General features: G+C 44.3%; 1 protein-coding gene across 1 annotated transcript; it reads right to left on the bottom strand.

Annotated features, from left to right (window-relative positions):
- Positions 1 to 7: 7 nt before the first annotated feature.
- LOC135206945 (protein GPR107-like) lies at positions 8 to 16,515 on the bottom strand. The gene is made up of 3 exons (XM_064238470.1): positions 15,710 to 16,515; positions 1,639 to 1,790; positions 8 to 203 (listed from the first exon to the last, which is right to left on the bottom strand). Exons 1-3 carry the CDS (start codon positions 15,935 to 15,937, stop codon positions 53 to 55), a joined length of 531 nt encoding a protein of 176 aa, XP_064094540.1. The 5' UTR covers positions 15,938 to 16,515; the 3' UTR covers positions 8 to 52.
- Positions 16,516 to 16,581: the final 66 nt, after the last annotated feature.

A 16,581-nucleotide genomic window follows, 5' to 3' on the forward strand; every position in this document is an offset into this window, starting at 1 on the left:
AAACCTTAAAAAACATTACAAAGTGAAGACCATATTATGTCAGAATTTGCCCTCAATCAAAATCATGTGATGACTCTTTTGTGTTTAGAAGATTGACCTCTTCATCATCTTCATAGATCTCAACTTCAAGACTTTCCTTGGTTGGTTCTCTTCCCTTCTGGTTGACACGAGTGACACCCTCAGTGAGGCCAGTTGTAGTCAGCCTGAAAATCAAACAGAAATGATCCAGATAAAGGGACATGGAAACTGTTTTCACGAATCAAATACAGACGACATCAAACCTTGAAACCAGAATTACGACATATCCTTACATCTACTGTAGATACATCATCTCATAATATGTATAATGTTATATAAACAGATTGAAACTGTAATTATGATCATTCTTTTCAAAGAGAACTGCAGATACAATCACTGCTATATGTATATATATAAGCGAATGTCAGGTTTGTTTAGTTGAAATCACTATTAAATAAATGATACTACAGTCTCCCTAATTTTCAACCAAGATCTGTTCCCATGAGTTTCTTTGAGGGTATGCAAGTCAGAGCAGGTACATAAGGTTCGTACACTTTTATATAGACTAGTGTTTGTCATTGTATTAGGTAGATATTTTACTTTTTAATAATACAATACAATAATAATAAGATCACCTACAAGTAAAACAGGTACTTTACTTTTTAATAATAATAAAATACAATAATAATATCAACTACAAGTTGATAAAAACAAGGAGCAACTTTGTATGTGTGCACCGTATATTTCCATTGATTTTTGGATGACATCTAACCTACGCTACATTAGCATCATGACAAATAACCATCAGAACATTAAGCTACAATTCCCAAATAAAAACACAGTTGGAGTTAAGTCCAAGGGTTCAGCATATGATATATGATGCTGACATACTGTATATGCAACTGAAAAAAAACCAAAAAAAAAAAAAAAAAAAAAAGTGTACCTTCTTACCAACACATTACCTACATCATAATATCAGGCTAAACATCAGATACACTTCATAGTGATAGTTAAAAAGAATAAGACTAGCTCTTACTGGTAATTGAACCTCCACGGAGAGAGAGAGAGAGAGAGAGAGAGAGAGAGAGAGAGAGAGAGAGAGAGAGAGAGAGAGAGAGAGAGAGAGAGAGAGAGAGTCTTTCAAGTCATTAACTTACTCAAATGAAAACAACTTTTAAGTCCAAAACAAAAGAAATGTACCGACTTTTTTGTAATTTTTTCATTAGTTCTTAACTAAAACTATATGACCTTTGTATTTTTCTAGTATTTACAATGTTTTAGGTATTAAAGGTAAAAGTACTCTATAAATTATTTGTAGTACATACTGTACACAGGAGGATTTATTTGTAGTACATACTGTACACAAGAGGATATGTGTAGGCTATGTGTACACTAACAGCCTATAGTAACACATGATGCCAATCTATATAAGGGATTTGACAACACAAGTTCTGACTTTAGTGACAAATCCTGGAAACCATGTCCATAGTAAGTTGAGGGCATACTGTACTATTAACCTTATGGAAACTTAAAACAATGAAAATTAACTAAGAAAGAGAGTAAGGTCTTCTTGGTTACTTTCCTCAGAAAACTAATGCATAGAAATAATAACAAACTTACACTTCTTCCATTTCCTCCTCCTCTTCAGATACCCTGAAGTATGGATTGTTGGTGGCTGGACGGAACTTGTAGCCAGTCATGACAAAGAAGACATACGTAGCCATTTCACGAAACATTACATTCAACCACTCGTACTGGAATGGCACTGTGATCTAAATCAAATAAAAGATTTTGTAAATTTACAAGAAATATCTAAATACACTGCATAATTTATTTTAAGTTTACTATCTTCACTATCATCATCATCACTAACATTTTTAGTTTAAATGGCCCCATGAAACACTGGGCCCTTTTGCTCGTCTTTACCAAATATTCTATATCTATCAATAAACTTTCCTGACTAACTGCTTTTCTCCCCTTTTCGTAACACATAAAATCCCACATCTCTTAAAAACTTCATCATAGCCAATGCAATTCTCTCCATTTCATCAATACTAGCCTCACATCCAATAAGTCAAAAGGGCAACAAGAATATTTTGCCTCCTACAATATCTACCCTTCCACCAAAACATGGTCTTTCCTCTACCTTCCTTCACTGTTTGCTCTTCTTACACATTTCATAAACTGAAAATCTTTACTCTAGATATCTTCATTTTGCAATCTTGACTATTCCTTGTGGCACCACCAGTTGCCATGGATGCACATTAATGCACTCACCCCTAACATCTGCAATATCATAAATATGATATTGTTATGATACAATAAAGTTTGTTCATACTTACCTGGCAGATATATATATAGCTGTATTTTCTGAAGTCCGACAGAATTTTAAAAACTTCCGACACACGCAGTGGTCGGCCAGGTGGTTAGTACCCATTCCCGCGCTGGGAGGCGGGTATCAGGAACCATTCCCATTTTCTATTCATAATTTTTATTTCCACTGTCCCCTGAGGGGAGGTGGGTGGGTACTTGATTATATATATCTGCCAGGTAAGTATGAACAAACTTTATTGTATCATAACAATATCATTTTGTTCATGAAACTTACCTGTCAGATATATATATAGCTGAATCCCACCTTTGGAGGTGGGAAGGGACAGAATAGAAGGATTTTGGGAAACAAATGCATGCAGATGATTTACATCTTGGTTCCACCTGTTAGCATAGCTGGCTTCGTGGTTACTGCCACGTAAGTCTGCTTGTGCTACTAGAGTTGCCAGCGAGGTAGAGACCTATATAGCTGGTGCACTCCAGATGATCTGTCAACAGGGGCGAGACCACGACGTGACTAGACCATATTGACCATACCATGAGGGCTAAGAAGTAAAAAAAATATATATATATATAAATATATATATCACCACCTGACCAACCTAGCCAAAGTTAAGGTGTGTTAACTAAGGCTTAAGAGTTAAGAAGTCGCCGTTGTTGGCGACTCAACAACTAAATTAAGAGCTCTTCCTAACCATTTTCTACAGGATAGGATGAGTGGTACTTCTTGCCCCCAAGATTGTTGTCTGCAGACACGTATGGCCCTAGCGAGCAGCAGATCTCATATGCCAATCTTCACATCTCGCAGGGGGGGGGGGATTGGCAGTGTGAAGTGAACACAGAGTTGCTTCGCTAAAACTGGTACTCAGGATGTTGCTGAGCCATGCTCTGTTGAAATGCTTCCGAGGCCGCGCCCTCACCTCGTGAGCATTCAGATAAAAAGATTTCAAATCTTTGTGCAAAACACAATGAAGGAGCATTTTTGAAAGAAACTCCTTAACACTAAAGCCAGGCTGTTCTTCGATATGGGCAAGTCTGGTCTTTTCGGAACACTGCAGATTGCCGAATGACTTCGACTTTCTTGAGTTTTATGTAGATAAAACTTGAGAGACCCGACAGGGCACAGGACTCTCTCTGGCTCCTGCCCACTAACTTGTGCCATCCTTGCTTCAAGCTCCCCTGGAAGGCCCAAGGGACAAAACAGTTACCATTCTTAGGCCACAACGGAAGGGTTAGAGCACACCGCCTTGTGTTCTCTAAAGCCAAAACTTGGACGATGGCTTAAAAACTCACTAACCCTCTTTGTCGTATCTAGGGTGGTTAGAAGAAGGCCTTCCTGATCACATGCAAGAAGTTAACAGGTAGGAGAGGTTCGAATGCTTTGACATCAAGAACTTCAGACTACGTCTAAGTTCCATATTGAAAGCTTCGATCTGGACATGCACAGTCAGTCCGTCTGTACTAAAGTCAGGTGACCGACCAGTTGACCAGTCAGACGAATCAAGGACAGCAAGGCTGTACCCTGAAGACCATAAGCACTATTCTTCGCTGAAGGATGAGTGTCTGGACCGCCTGGGCGATTCAATCTAAGCAAACCGGGGGGTTGGGGTGTATCAACGCAACCCAACGTCGTCAGCGAATCAACTCCTGACTCGAGCTTCTGGTGCCAGGAGAAAGGAGCGAGGAGCAAAAAGGCGATTCAGTCCCGAAGGAAGAATGCCTGACAGTCCAACTGGTCTCATGTTACACGATCATCGGGGGTGTATAAACGCAACCGACTTCGTCAACAAGAAAACTCAGGGCTACTATATGTCGCCTGATCTCGCCACGAGTGTCTGACTCCGAGAAAAACAGGTGAGACAAAAAGTAGATGATGAGCGAGGTTCGAGATTCCACAGACTCAAAGATCGTGAAGGGCTTTGTTGTTTTGACAGACGCAAATCTCTGAGCCCAAAGGCCGTCAACAACATATTTTGCGTATTCTTTAATAGTTTGTGGACTGCCAGCTTATCCCATTCTTCAGACGGAAATGGAAGACGGTAATCTTATTCCTGTCAACATCTCGATAGCCTGAACGTAGTCAGACTCAGAGCGGAGATGTATATAGGTAGTTATAGGTACCTTTCGAGTTAGAGTAGACCGACTCTCTCGGAAAAGGTCCTTGGAAAAGTGAACTAGGAAAAGTATGTGACCTTCTTGTGAATCCAGGATCCTGAAGGCCAACATGGGGCGATCAGCGTCATTGTCGCTCCCTGTGACGTCATAAATCCTCTTATTACATTTCCCTAAGAGATTGAAAAAAGGGGAAAAAGAGACTAAATATCCATCCCCGTTCAATATCATAGGATGGCGTTTAATGGTACCGATCCCGGATCGAGAATAAGGGAGCAGAAAAGAAGAAGCCTCTTCGTCCTCAACATATCGAAGAGAAGAATGAAAGGGAGTCCCTAAAGTCTCCACAACTCTCAACTTACTTCTAAAGAAAGATTCCACTCGGAAGTCAATAGTTGCTGCCGTCGATCTAGACGATTCGTACGGACTTTTGCAATCCTGTAACGAACCTCTAGAGGATCGTTACATTCTACGCCTGTTGTTATAATAGGCTTTCTCGTAAACTCGAACAGGGACCGAGAAGATACTTCTTAAGATATGAGAGAGCTGTGGAATATCAGAGTTGATCTGGACCACTGGTTCCCAAAACTCGTTACGAGGACTGGAGGGGGACTACCGAATCGATTTTACTTCTTTCAGATTAAGATCCAAGCATCTGAAACCCTATCCAGATGTCCGGCACCTTCTTTCTATCACCAAAGGTGATAAACGCACTGAGAGATGTTCAGAATCATTCCTAGATCTTGAATAATATTTCAGTTTCCCGGTAGGAGAAAACTGTGGTCTGAATTGCAGTCTATTCGGGGAAACAAACTTCTTCAGGAAGGAAATGGTCCCCAGCAAGCTCATCCCATTCCTCCCCGAGTATGCTTACTTCCCTAATAAGGCTGCGCTTTGCCTAAGCAGGAGAGCATATAAAAGTGCAATGTTGCGGTAGACTCGTAGTTCTATTACCGTGGCGGTAACGAGCACCGAAAGGATTAAGAGATAACTCTGTTGAACATAGTAAGCAAAACGAATGCAACGTTTATTCATTCACGTAAGAAATCCCCTCAATCTTAGGCTAAAGTCCGTGATTTGTAGGGCAGAGATACAGTTAGTCAGTCAATCCCGCAGGAGAGACGTAACCGCCAGCACAGAGATACGGTTAGTCAGTCAATCCCGCAGGAGAGAGAGACGTAACCTACCGCGCATGACAGCGCCCGATCTGTTACTGGCTCGGTTGGACTGGAGGACAGACACAGCGTGACAGCAGCAGCAGCAGCGCCAGCTTACGAACGTCGTCTCTTAACTTTATGTCTGGGTTGCCAGCTACCCTATTCTACGAAGAAATAGGTCCGTTATTTTTTGAGCAGAAAGACTCTCAAGCTGGTATATTTAAGCGAAACAGAAAACGCTAAATATATAGATGCGTTTGTGTCGTCAGAACACTACCATACAACGGTAAAAGATAAATCGGAAACTCCTGGAAGGCTGCAGGGAGTAACGATTAAAGTCCTTAAAATAGACAATAGACCTCTCGGTTGCCATCCGAAAGAGGGTAACTACAGCAAGCGTATATGACTTGAACCAACCAGAAGTAAAATAACGCAAGGCAAAATATGAAATTATATCACAATAAAGTTTGTTCATACTTACCTGGCAGACATATATATAGCTGAATTCGGAAATACAGCTACATACATATCTGACAGGCAAGTTTCATGAACAAAACTTAAGAGAATCGAAGCAGTTCAAGCTCAAGCTTCTTATGTTACTGGACAATAAGCGTCATTGACGTAGTCTACAAGTCTATCTTCTTGTACGAGTCTGCGAATGACGAATGAGAGCTCTTCCGAATCTTGTCAATAAGAGCTTATTCGCTACGCAATATCAAGTTAATGAGATGTTTGTCAATGAGAACTAACCCATTACGGGACAAAGAGATATTTTGTCAATGAGGGGATACCCACTTACTTGAAAAAACGAAAGTATATTGTCAATGGGGGAAAGTCACTGAATTTACAAAACGTAATCCAGGGAGTCAAGCATTTAAATTTTTTTTTTTTTTTTTTTCGATTCCCGTCTCAAACGAGGAAGGGGCAAGAATCCTGTTAAGAGACTGGGCTTACGGCAGGTAGAACGACGATGTTCAATTCGGCAGCGTAGTCCCGACTAGAAACTAACAAAATCTATCATCTGAAAAACCCTTTCGAGTGGGCTAAAAAGCTTGCAAAATTATCCTGGGAAGAGGAAGAAACTCTCCAACCAGCTTCCTCTCCCGTATCACAACTAATGCCTGCTAAAGCTTAAAATTTATTGGCAGTATGGCAAAGGAAGTCCTGTCTTGCGCTTTCCTGAAGAGCGTCCTTTTGATGAGTGCCTTTGCAAGAATCCCATGAACGTTGCCGAGAGTCCTGACGTGCAGGACATCGAGCCTTACATAACCCGTAACTGCCTTATCGCAAAGTCTTGACTGCGGTAGTGGCAACTTAAATTATGGCAGAATGGCAAAGGTTGCGGTAGAGCAAACGAGATCTTCCCTTGAGCTTTCCTTAACTCCATCCACCTAATGCGAAAAGCAATATTAATTGACAGAGACCTCTGAATTCACGAAACCCGATGACTTGCTGGGTTTCGAAGAAGAAGTTGTCTGTTCACTTTAAACTTCTCCGAAGCACTGCCTACTTCACATTCTTTGCAGGTGAGGTAGAAGGTATCACCGGAGTGGAGAGATATAAACATTCTTTAGGCCATATCTGAAACAAGAGCTTGAAGAGTTCAACAGAAACGTTCAGCCAGGCGACACACCTGGCGTGCGCTGGTGCACGCTCGGCGTCCACTGGAGCGCGCTCGGCGTCCACTGGAGCGCGCTCGGCGTCCAATGGCGCGCACTTGGCGTCCACCACTGGCGCGCACTTGGCGTGCACCCGCGCGCGCCTGGAGTCCATCCGAGCGTCCCGGGCGTCCGCTCTCAAAAGCTTCCTGCTACTATGACTTCTCTTACGTATTCTCGGTGGAAAGACGGACACGAGTTCAGGCGACGTTCGCCTTCTTACTTCTCACTGAAACGCATAAACGAGAGAGAGAGAGAGGACGTGAAGCGTCCTCTTCTATAAAGCTTCTATTTAGATAGGGCGCGAGTCCTTCCGAAAGCTCCAACCCCTGCATGGGGTAGGACGCTTCGGAGGACGAGAAGCAATCTTTCAGGATTTCGTGCACGCGCACGCACTTTGGCAGTCTGGGGATTTTCATCAGGAAACTGCCGAAGGCACGCCAGATCGGTGGGGGTTCCTTGTAACCCTCCTTAGGCTTTCGACATGCTCCCTCCCCGGGTCCTGGGAGTCAAGCAGAGGTCCCGGGCCTAGAGGCGAAACGAGGCCGATCTGACGCACCCTCCACTACACAAGGGGTATCACTGCACTTCTGCACTTCACTTTTACTCTCTAAAGCAAGCACTTTCGATTCTAAGATACGAATCGAAAGATATCAGAGAAAGGGCAATTCCTCTACAGACACTGCTTAGGGCCCGAAGGCAACACTGCAGGGTTATGAGTAACAATTACAGAAGTAGCACGTTCCCGCCCAGCAATGAAGGAGAGCGAGCACCTCTCGTAGACATATTCATAGCCCGTAGGCCATACTACAGGGTTAGGCAAAATAAAGTCTACAGGAAGGTTAGCAGGTTCACTACCTGACTTTTGTTACTGATTAATTGCGTACATACGAATATACGTCTTCCTTACGGAATAGACATGTTTACTGATTAATTGCGTACATACGAATCATACGTCTTCCTTACGGAATAGACAAAGTCTCACACTCCTTACATGACAAATCTCAACAAAGAAGCAAGACCCATACCCCTCGTACATACCAAGTGCGGATCTACCGAAGCTTTCGGTAGCCACACCCTATCTTTGCAGACACCCCGTCTGAAACTAGCCTAACTAGATTCAGATATTTTATGCAAAAATGAATCAAATTCAAATCAATTTAAGATAGCGTATGCCTAGCCACAATCAAGTAAATAAATCAAAGACAATTAGGATACTTAGGGCAATGAAGTTTCCAAAATCCTAAGACGGGAGGTACTGAAAACAGGTGTTTTCAGCACCAGCGACAGAAAAATTATGAATAGAAAATGGGAATGGTTCCTGATAACCCGCCTCCCAGCGGCGGGAATGGGTACTAACCACCTGGCCGACCACTGCGTGTGTCGGAAGTTTTTAAAATTCTGTCGGACTTCAGAAAAATGATATTGTAATGATACAATTAAGTTTGTTCATACTTACCTGGCAGATATATATATGCTGTATTTTTCCGAATCCGACAGAAATTTAAACACTTACGACACACAGTGGCAAAAAAAAAGGAGTCAGGTGGTTAGTACCCATTCCCGCCGCTGGGAGGCGGGTATCAGGAATCATTCCCATTTTCTATTCATAATTTTTTTTTATTTCCACTGTCTCCTGAGGGGAGGTGGGTGGGTACTTGATTATATATATCTGCCAGGTAAGTATGAACAAACTTAATTGTATCATTACAATATCATTTTGTTCATGAAACTTACCTGTCAGATATATATATAGCTGAATCCCACCTTTGGTGGTGGGAGTAGACAGAATAGAAGATTTTAGGAAACATATATGCAAGATAATTGATATCTTGATTCCTTACCTGTAGCATAGCTGACTTCGTGGTTACTGCCGCGTAAGTCTGCTTGTGCTACTAGAGTTGCCAGCGGAGGTAGAGACCTATATAGCTGGTGCACTCCAGATGATCTGTCAACAGGGGCGAGACCACGACGTGACTGGACCATTGACCATACAAATGAGGGCAACGAAGTAAAAACCAACCACCTGGCGTAGCCTACCAAAAGTATCCCACATAGACTAAGCTAATGGAAGGGAGATCCGCCGCAGGCGGTCAACCCCACAACCATAACACAAGTTAAAAACTCCCCTAAACCATTAAAGGATAGGATGAGCGCTAACTCCTGCCCCAAAACAGTGTCTGCAGCGACGTATGGTCCGAGCGAGTAACAATTTTCGTATGTTGCTTTCACCTCCCGCAGGTAGTGTGAAGCGAACACCGAATTGCTTCGCCAATAAGTGGCGCCCAAAATGTCTTTGATTGCCATATTTTGTGAAAAGCCACCGAAGTAGCAATAGCCCTCAACTCGTGGGCTTTCACTTTCAGAAGCTCCATGTCACTTTCACTACACTTTTCATGGGCTTCCTTAACCGTACTTCTTAAGAAGAACGCCAGTGCATTCTTCGACATCGGAAGATCTGGTTTTTTCACAGAGCACCACAAGTTCTCCGAAGAACCTCTGCATGCTCTGGTTCTCTGCAAATAAAAACTTGAGAGCCCTGACAGGACACAGGACTCTCTCAGCTTCAGGTCCCACTAGCTCCGACAACCCCTTGATCTCGAACGTTCTCGGCCAAGGGTTGGAAGGGGTTCTCGTTCTTTGCTAAGAACGTAGGACTTAAGGAACAAACTGCACTATGATCCTTGAACCCAATATGCTTGCTTATGACTTGAATTTCGCTAACCCTCTTCGCCGTCGCCAGAGCGGTTAGGAAAATGGTCCTCTTAGTAAGATTCCTAAGCGAGGCTAAATGGAGCGGTTCAAATTGACTCGACATGAGAAACTTCAGTACCACGTCTAAGTTCCACGATGGTACTTTAGGTTGGAGAACTTTCACAGTCTCAAATGATAATAATGAGATCATGAATGTCTCTATCATTCGCTAAGTCGAGTCCTCTATGTTCTGAAAGACCACAGAAAGCACGCTTCTGTAGCCTTTACTCGTCGGGAACGGCTAGTTTCGCCTCTTTTCCTAAGGTGAAGAAGGAAATCTGCTATCTGGCTCACAGAGGTTGAGGTGGAGGAAATGCCCTTCCTTCTGCACCAACTTCTAAAGACAGCCCACTTTGATTGGTAAACTGCGATTGAGGAGGGCCTCCTTGCGGTGGCAATCGCCGTTGCCACAGGTCTTGCAAAAACCCCTCGCTCTGGCCAACTTCTTGATAGTCTGAACGCAGTCAGACTCAGAGCGGGGAGGTTTTTGTGGTACTCTCGAAGTGGGGCTGTCTGAGTAGATCTTTCCTTAGGGGCAGAGTCCTCGGAAAGTCTACTAGAAGGACATCACCTCCGTGAACCAGTCGGCCGCTGGCCAGAAGGGGGCGATGAGGGTCATTCTCGCTCCTTCTGATGCAGCGAACTTCCTCATTACTTCCCCGAGGATTTTGAATGGGGGAAAAGCGTAAATGTCTAGTCCCGACCAATTCCACAGTAGGGCGTCTACTGCCACTGCTCCCGGGTCCAGAACTGGGGGGAGCAATACAGCGGAAGTCTCTTCGTTCGGGAAGTTGCGAAAACGTCCACATGAGGACGTCCCCAACAGCTTCCATAGCGCCTGGCATACTTCCTGATGAAGGGTCCATTCCGTCGGCAGAAGCTGTCCTTGCCGATGAGAAGGTCCGCTCGCACGTTTTCCACGCCTGACACAAACCTTGTCAGAATCTGACGTTTGCGACTTCGCCCAAATCAGGATATTCCTCGCGATGACGAAACAGAGAAGAGAGTGAGTTCCCCCCTGTTTCCTGAGGTATGCCAAGGCTGTGGTGTTGTCCGTTTAGTTTATGAACCACTTTGCTGGAGACTTCCTCCTCGAAGAACCTTAGAGCGAGGTAAACCGCTGAGAGTTCTTTTAGGTTGATGTGCCAGGACACCTGTTCCCCTCTCCAGGTGCCTGACACTTCTCTCCCTCCCAGTGTTGCTCCCCAACCCTTGGAGGACGCGTCGGAGAACAACACTAGGTCGGGGTTCCGAAGCTTGAGCGAAAGTCCTTCCGCAAGCTTTCTTTGGATCCAACCACCATTTGAGGTGCTTTTCACTTCTTCCGTCAAAAACAAGACCTCTTCTAGATCCTGTTGCGTGACCAATTGCTTGAGAGGAAGAACTGAAGTGGTCGGAGGTGCAACCTTCCAGAGAAACAAACTTCTCCAGTGAGGAAATGGTCCCCAGCAGACTCATCCATTCCCTCACCGAGCATGTTTCCTTCCCTAGAAAGGGCCGACACTTTGTCCAGGCATTGAAGTTGTCGCCCCTGGGACGGAAAAGCCCGAAAAGCCATGAGTCCATCTGAATCCCCAGAAGACTAAGGATTGAGAAGGAGTCAGATGCGACTTCTCGAGATTCACCAGAAGTCCCAGGGACTTCGCTAACGACAGAGTCGTGTGAAGGTCCTTCAGACACCTGTCTTTGCGATGAGGCTCGAATAAGGCAGTCGTCTAGGTAGAGAGAGATCCTTATTTCCGCAAGATGGAGGCACCTCGCAACGTTCTTCATAAGAACGGTGAACACCATCGGCGCCGTGCTGAGACCGAAGCAGAGTGCCCTGAATTGGAAAATCTTCCCTTTCAGGACAAACCGCAGGTATTTCCTTGATCGGGGATGGATGGGGACGTGAAAGTATGCGTCCTGAAGGTCTAACGAGACCATCCCAATCCCCCGGTCCTTAAAGCTGCAAGCACGGATTGAGGTGTCTCCATCTTGAACTTCTGCTTGGTAACGAAGCGATTTATCTGATGACATCCAGAACGGGGCGCCACCCCCCTGACTGCTTCGGCACTAGGAACAGACGGTTGTAAAACCCCGGAGAACTCCGGTCGAAGACCTGTTCCACTGCCTGCTTCTCGATCATTTGATCTAGTAGATCGTGAAGCACTTTCTGCTTTTCTCCCTGATACGACGGAGACAAATCCTTTGGTGTCGAAGACAGCGGGGGTAACATCAGGAAAGGAATTCTGTACCCCTTCTTGACGATGTCCAGAGACCAAGCGTCGGCACCTCTCTCTTCCCAAGCTTTCGCGAAATGTAGAAGCCTGGCTCCTACCGGTGTCTGAAGGACTTCCCTCTCACTTCTTGCTCTTGGAAGGAGCGGGAGTCTTGCCTCTAAAGAGCCTCTTTCCTCGAGGGGCTGGCTTCGAGGAAGAAGCGGATCGAAAGGGCTTCGACTTCTTCAAAGCAGAGGACCAGAAGACGAAGAAGTAGCAGGCTTCCTAGAAGACTGTGCCAGAAGGTCTTGAGTTGCTTTCTCCTGGAGACTAGCAGCTAGTCCTTTACCATAGACTGGGGGAAGAGATGTTCTGAGAAAGGAGCGAAAAGAAGATCCGCTTTTGCGCTGGTGAGACCGACTTTGCAGTAAAATTGCAAAAAAGTGCTCTTTTCTTAAGCAGTCCCGTGCTGAAATGAGCAGCCAATTCCTCAGAACCATCCCTGACGGCCTTGTCCATGCAAGACAATACACTGGACCAGCTCCCCCACAGACTGATGGAATCAGAAACTCCTGGACCTGGCATCCAATATCCAGGCACCAGTCAAGAAAATTAAAGACCTCTAGTGTCCTGAAGAGGCCTTTAAGGTGAAAGTCTAACTCGCTATGTGTCCACGAGACCTTCGAGGAAGACAAAAAAGATCTTCTGGTGGCATCTACAATGCTACCAAAGTCTCCTTGAGCTGAGGCTGGAAGCTTGACTCCGACTTTTTCTCCCGTCTCATACATACCAGCTTTGCCACCGAGTCTTGAAGGTGGTAAAGCGAAAGAGGTCTTGCCCGAAGCTTTCCTCTTTTCCATCCAATCATGGACCTTTCTAAAAGCTTGCTTCGTAGAAAGCGACTTCTTCATTCTCACAAAGCCCGAGATCTTAGCAGCTTTGGAAGACGAAAACTGAGAGGGAGGAGTACGTGGAGCTTCAGGTTGGAAAGTGTCTGCAAAGACTGACTGAAGTAAACGAGTCAAAACCTTGTAGTCCGTCGAAACTGGAGCCAACTGCTGTTCTTCGTCCACTTCGACGAAAGCGTCACTAACTTCCTCTTCAGACACTGGAGAAGTCGGAGGAAGTAAAGAAGAGTCCCGAGCTTTCTCAAAAGAGAAAGAACTGGCGAACAGGAAGGAAGGTTCCCGGCCTACCGCTTGTGCTTGCCCCCCTGGGAAGTGGAAAACTGACGTCCGTAGGCGCGCGTTTGGCGTCCGAAGCCAATCTACTGGCGCCGACAGAAGCGCGCTCAAACGCCGCAGGTGTACACCTGGCGTCCACTTGGTGCGCGCTGAGCGTCCACTGGTGCGCGCCGAGCGTCCACTGATGCGCGCCTAGCGTCCACTGGTGCACGCCGAGCGTCCACTAAACTCTCTGAGCGTCCACTGGCGCTCGCGAAACTTGCACCGAGTCACGTTCGGCGTCCACTAAAGCGCGTTTGACTTTCACAGAAGCGCGCTCGGCATCTAAAGAAACTCGCTTCTTATCCACAAGTTTCGTAGCAGCGGAAACAACCGCTTCACACGAGAGCGAGAAACTAATTTCTCGCCTCCTCGAGAAAGTGCTGGGGAGCAGAACGAACTCTAGAGGGAGACTCAAACGGAGAGAGAGACGAGCGAGGAGAGGGAGAGGGAGAACGCCTCGACCTCTTCACAGGAAGATTGTCATCCTTATTACGGCGACGTGGAACAGTCTCTCTCGAAGGAAAAACATCTCGAAGTTGCTGCTGAAGAGACTGGAGAATCTTGCTTGTAGGTGAAGCCTCCTTTTCTGGGGAGGGGCTGATCCTGTGAGCAGGAGAGTGGCGAGGGGACGCCTTCTTGCTACTCCCAGGAACCGCCGCTTCACGCACCTTAGAGCGACTGCGGCGCTCGAAAGAAACATCTAGGGAAGATTCCGCCTCCGAATAATCCTTACGCTTCTTCTCTTGCGGAGGAAAAAAGCAGCAAACGCACTACCTCAGGCGACGAGCAAAGTTCCGGAGAACAACTTGGACCGTGAAGCGTCCGAAAACGCGAGCCTGTCCCTTTTCCAGCGGACGTGATGCGGAATGAGAGCTCCACCCCTTGCGCGGGAGGAAGCTTCAGAAGAAGAAAAGCACTCCTTGAGAAGACGTGCACGCGCACGCTCCTTGGCAGTCTGGGTATGTTCGTCAGAAGCTGCCGAAGGCACGCCAGATCGGTGGGGGTTCCTCGTAACCCTCCTTCGACTTTCGACATGCTCTCTCCCCGTAATCTGGGAGTCAAGCAGAGGTCTAGGTCTAGAGGCGGAATGAGGCCGATCTGACGCACCCTCCACTACACAAGGGGCACTTTCACTGCACTTCTCTTCTTCAAACGTACATTCATTCCCCCTGCAAACTTTACAAACAGAATGTGGGTCTACTGAAGCTTTCAGTAGCCTACCTCTACATTCAGACATGGAACAAAATCTAGCGCTAGCAGAACTAGACCCTGACATCTTGATCAAAGAAAAATCAATACCAAATTCAAATCAAAACCAAAGTCAACGTGTGCCAAGCCACCGATCCAATTCAGATACCAAAGAAAAACCAAAAGGGATACTCAAGTAGCTAGTAAGTTTCCAAAATCTGGACGGAGGTGCTGCAAACAGGTGTTTCCAGCACCGGCGACAGAAAAATTATGAATAGAAAATGGGAATGATTCCTGATACCCGCCTCCCAGCGGCGGGAATGGGTACTAACCACCTGACTCCCACTGCGTGTGTCGTAAGTGTTTAAATTTCTGTCGGATTCGGAAAAATACAGCTATATATATATCTGACAGGTAAGTTTCATGAACAAATACAGCTATATATATATCTGACAGGTAAGTTTCATGAACAAAGTAATATGTAATATGACTTTGATAGTACTATATGGAAATAATGCGTGGCCCTGTATTCTTTGAATTTCAAGGGTAAACTTTGCAACATCAGTATCAAAACTGTACAACAACTTTGAACACATTTACGTGTATATCCATTCTCACCATCTGCAGAAGACACTTAAAAGATAACAAAATGACAGAAAACTACAAAACAAAGAGAAAAAGCAATCTAAATTACAATACAGTAGATGAATGACAGTAACACTATTGAAAAATGGAAAGCAAAACTCAAACTATCATTATAAGAGTGATGGGACAAAACTGTTTACTTTGCAGTTGAAGAGTTGAAGTTTACACTATACTGAAAGAAATCAAGTACATCACACTGAGACTACATAAATGTAAATAACTTGGGTAGCAGCAATGATAAAACAAAACCTTCATACTTTAACAGCAAAAATACTAAGAAAATTAATCTTTATGACATTAATATACTATGTATTTTGTTGTTATCACAGCCACAATATTGAACCAGGTCTTCTTTAAATACTACTTTTGTTATGCAGTATCTGGTTACATAAATATTTATATCTAAGGCATTACATTACCTTTAGCAGATAAACAATGATTCGTGTGAAATATATGTAGCAAACAACCATGATGTAGAAGTGACGAAAGAGTTTCAACTTCCTAAGGTTAACTGCAGCTTTCCCATCAGTTTGTGAAGCTTCTTGCAAGTGGCGAATGGACCTGCAATGAAACACAAAGTTATACAATCCAAATATTATGGACAACACACTAGATGGAATAAGTGGAGGAGTGAGATTCCTGTCCATGTTCACACAAACCCCATGTGCTAAGATAAAAATGTGACCAAAATTTGAAAAAAAAATACATATATGTACCTACAAGAGCAACAGAAAACTGACAAAGCTTACTCAATCAATAAAAATGGCATCTTTGGTTGCTTTTAACTTTTTATCCTACTATGCCTTAAAAAACAGGAGTGCTGGATCAGCAAAATTACACATTGTTTTTTTTATGGAAACTCAATGGTATGCAGCAATATCCAAAATCCCAACAATCTCATATGAGCTTTCAGAAATTTATATACAAATATTAAAAAGAAGAAAGGTAGATAAATCCCATACTATGAAAGAAAAACAATATTCAAATCAAACTTACCCTTTATCCAATTGCAGTACTTATGTCAAAGAAAGCTTTCAAAACAATGAAGCTTCTCAAATTTTGCAATACAAGTCTTTATATAAGACAAAATTTTGTATAACAAACTCACTGATGATTGAAATTCACTAACATTCAAATGCCTGCTTTCCTTATGGGTAAATCACAAAGAGCATTACAACAGTGAAATTATCAAAAGTAACGTCTAGAAAATTCCTCGCAGTGAAAGAGATTTCTTCCAGAGAGATGAAGGGTCATTTGTGGTTAAGAACTTACAACCGTAGTTTCATTAGTT

This window comes from Macrobrachium nipponense, chromosome 31 (genome assembly GCF_015104395.2).
Source record: "Macrobrachium nipponense isolate FS-2020 chromosome 31, ASM1510439v2, whole genome shotgun sequence".
NCBI classification, from domain to species: domain Eukaryota; kingdom Metazoa; phylum Arthropoda; class Malacostraca; order Decapoda; family Palaemonidae; genus Macrobrachium; species Macrobrachium nipponense.

Coding starts and splice junctions, on each gene's coding strand:
- LOC135206945 (XM_064238470.1), bottom strand. CDS start 15,937: ATGGACAGGAATCTCACTCCTCCACTTATTCCATCTAGTGTGTTGTCC. Junction 1,791..15,709: donor TCATTGTTTATCTGCTAAAG/GTAATGTAATGC, acceptor TATTTGATTTAG/ATCACAGTGCCATTCCAGTA. Junction 204..1,638: donor GAGGAGGAAATGGAAGAAGT/GTAAGTTTGTTA, acceptor TTTGATTTTCAG/GCTGACTACAACTGGCCTCA.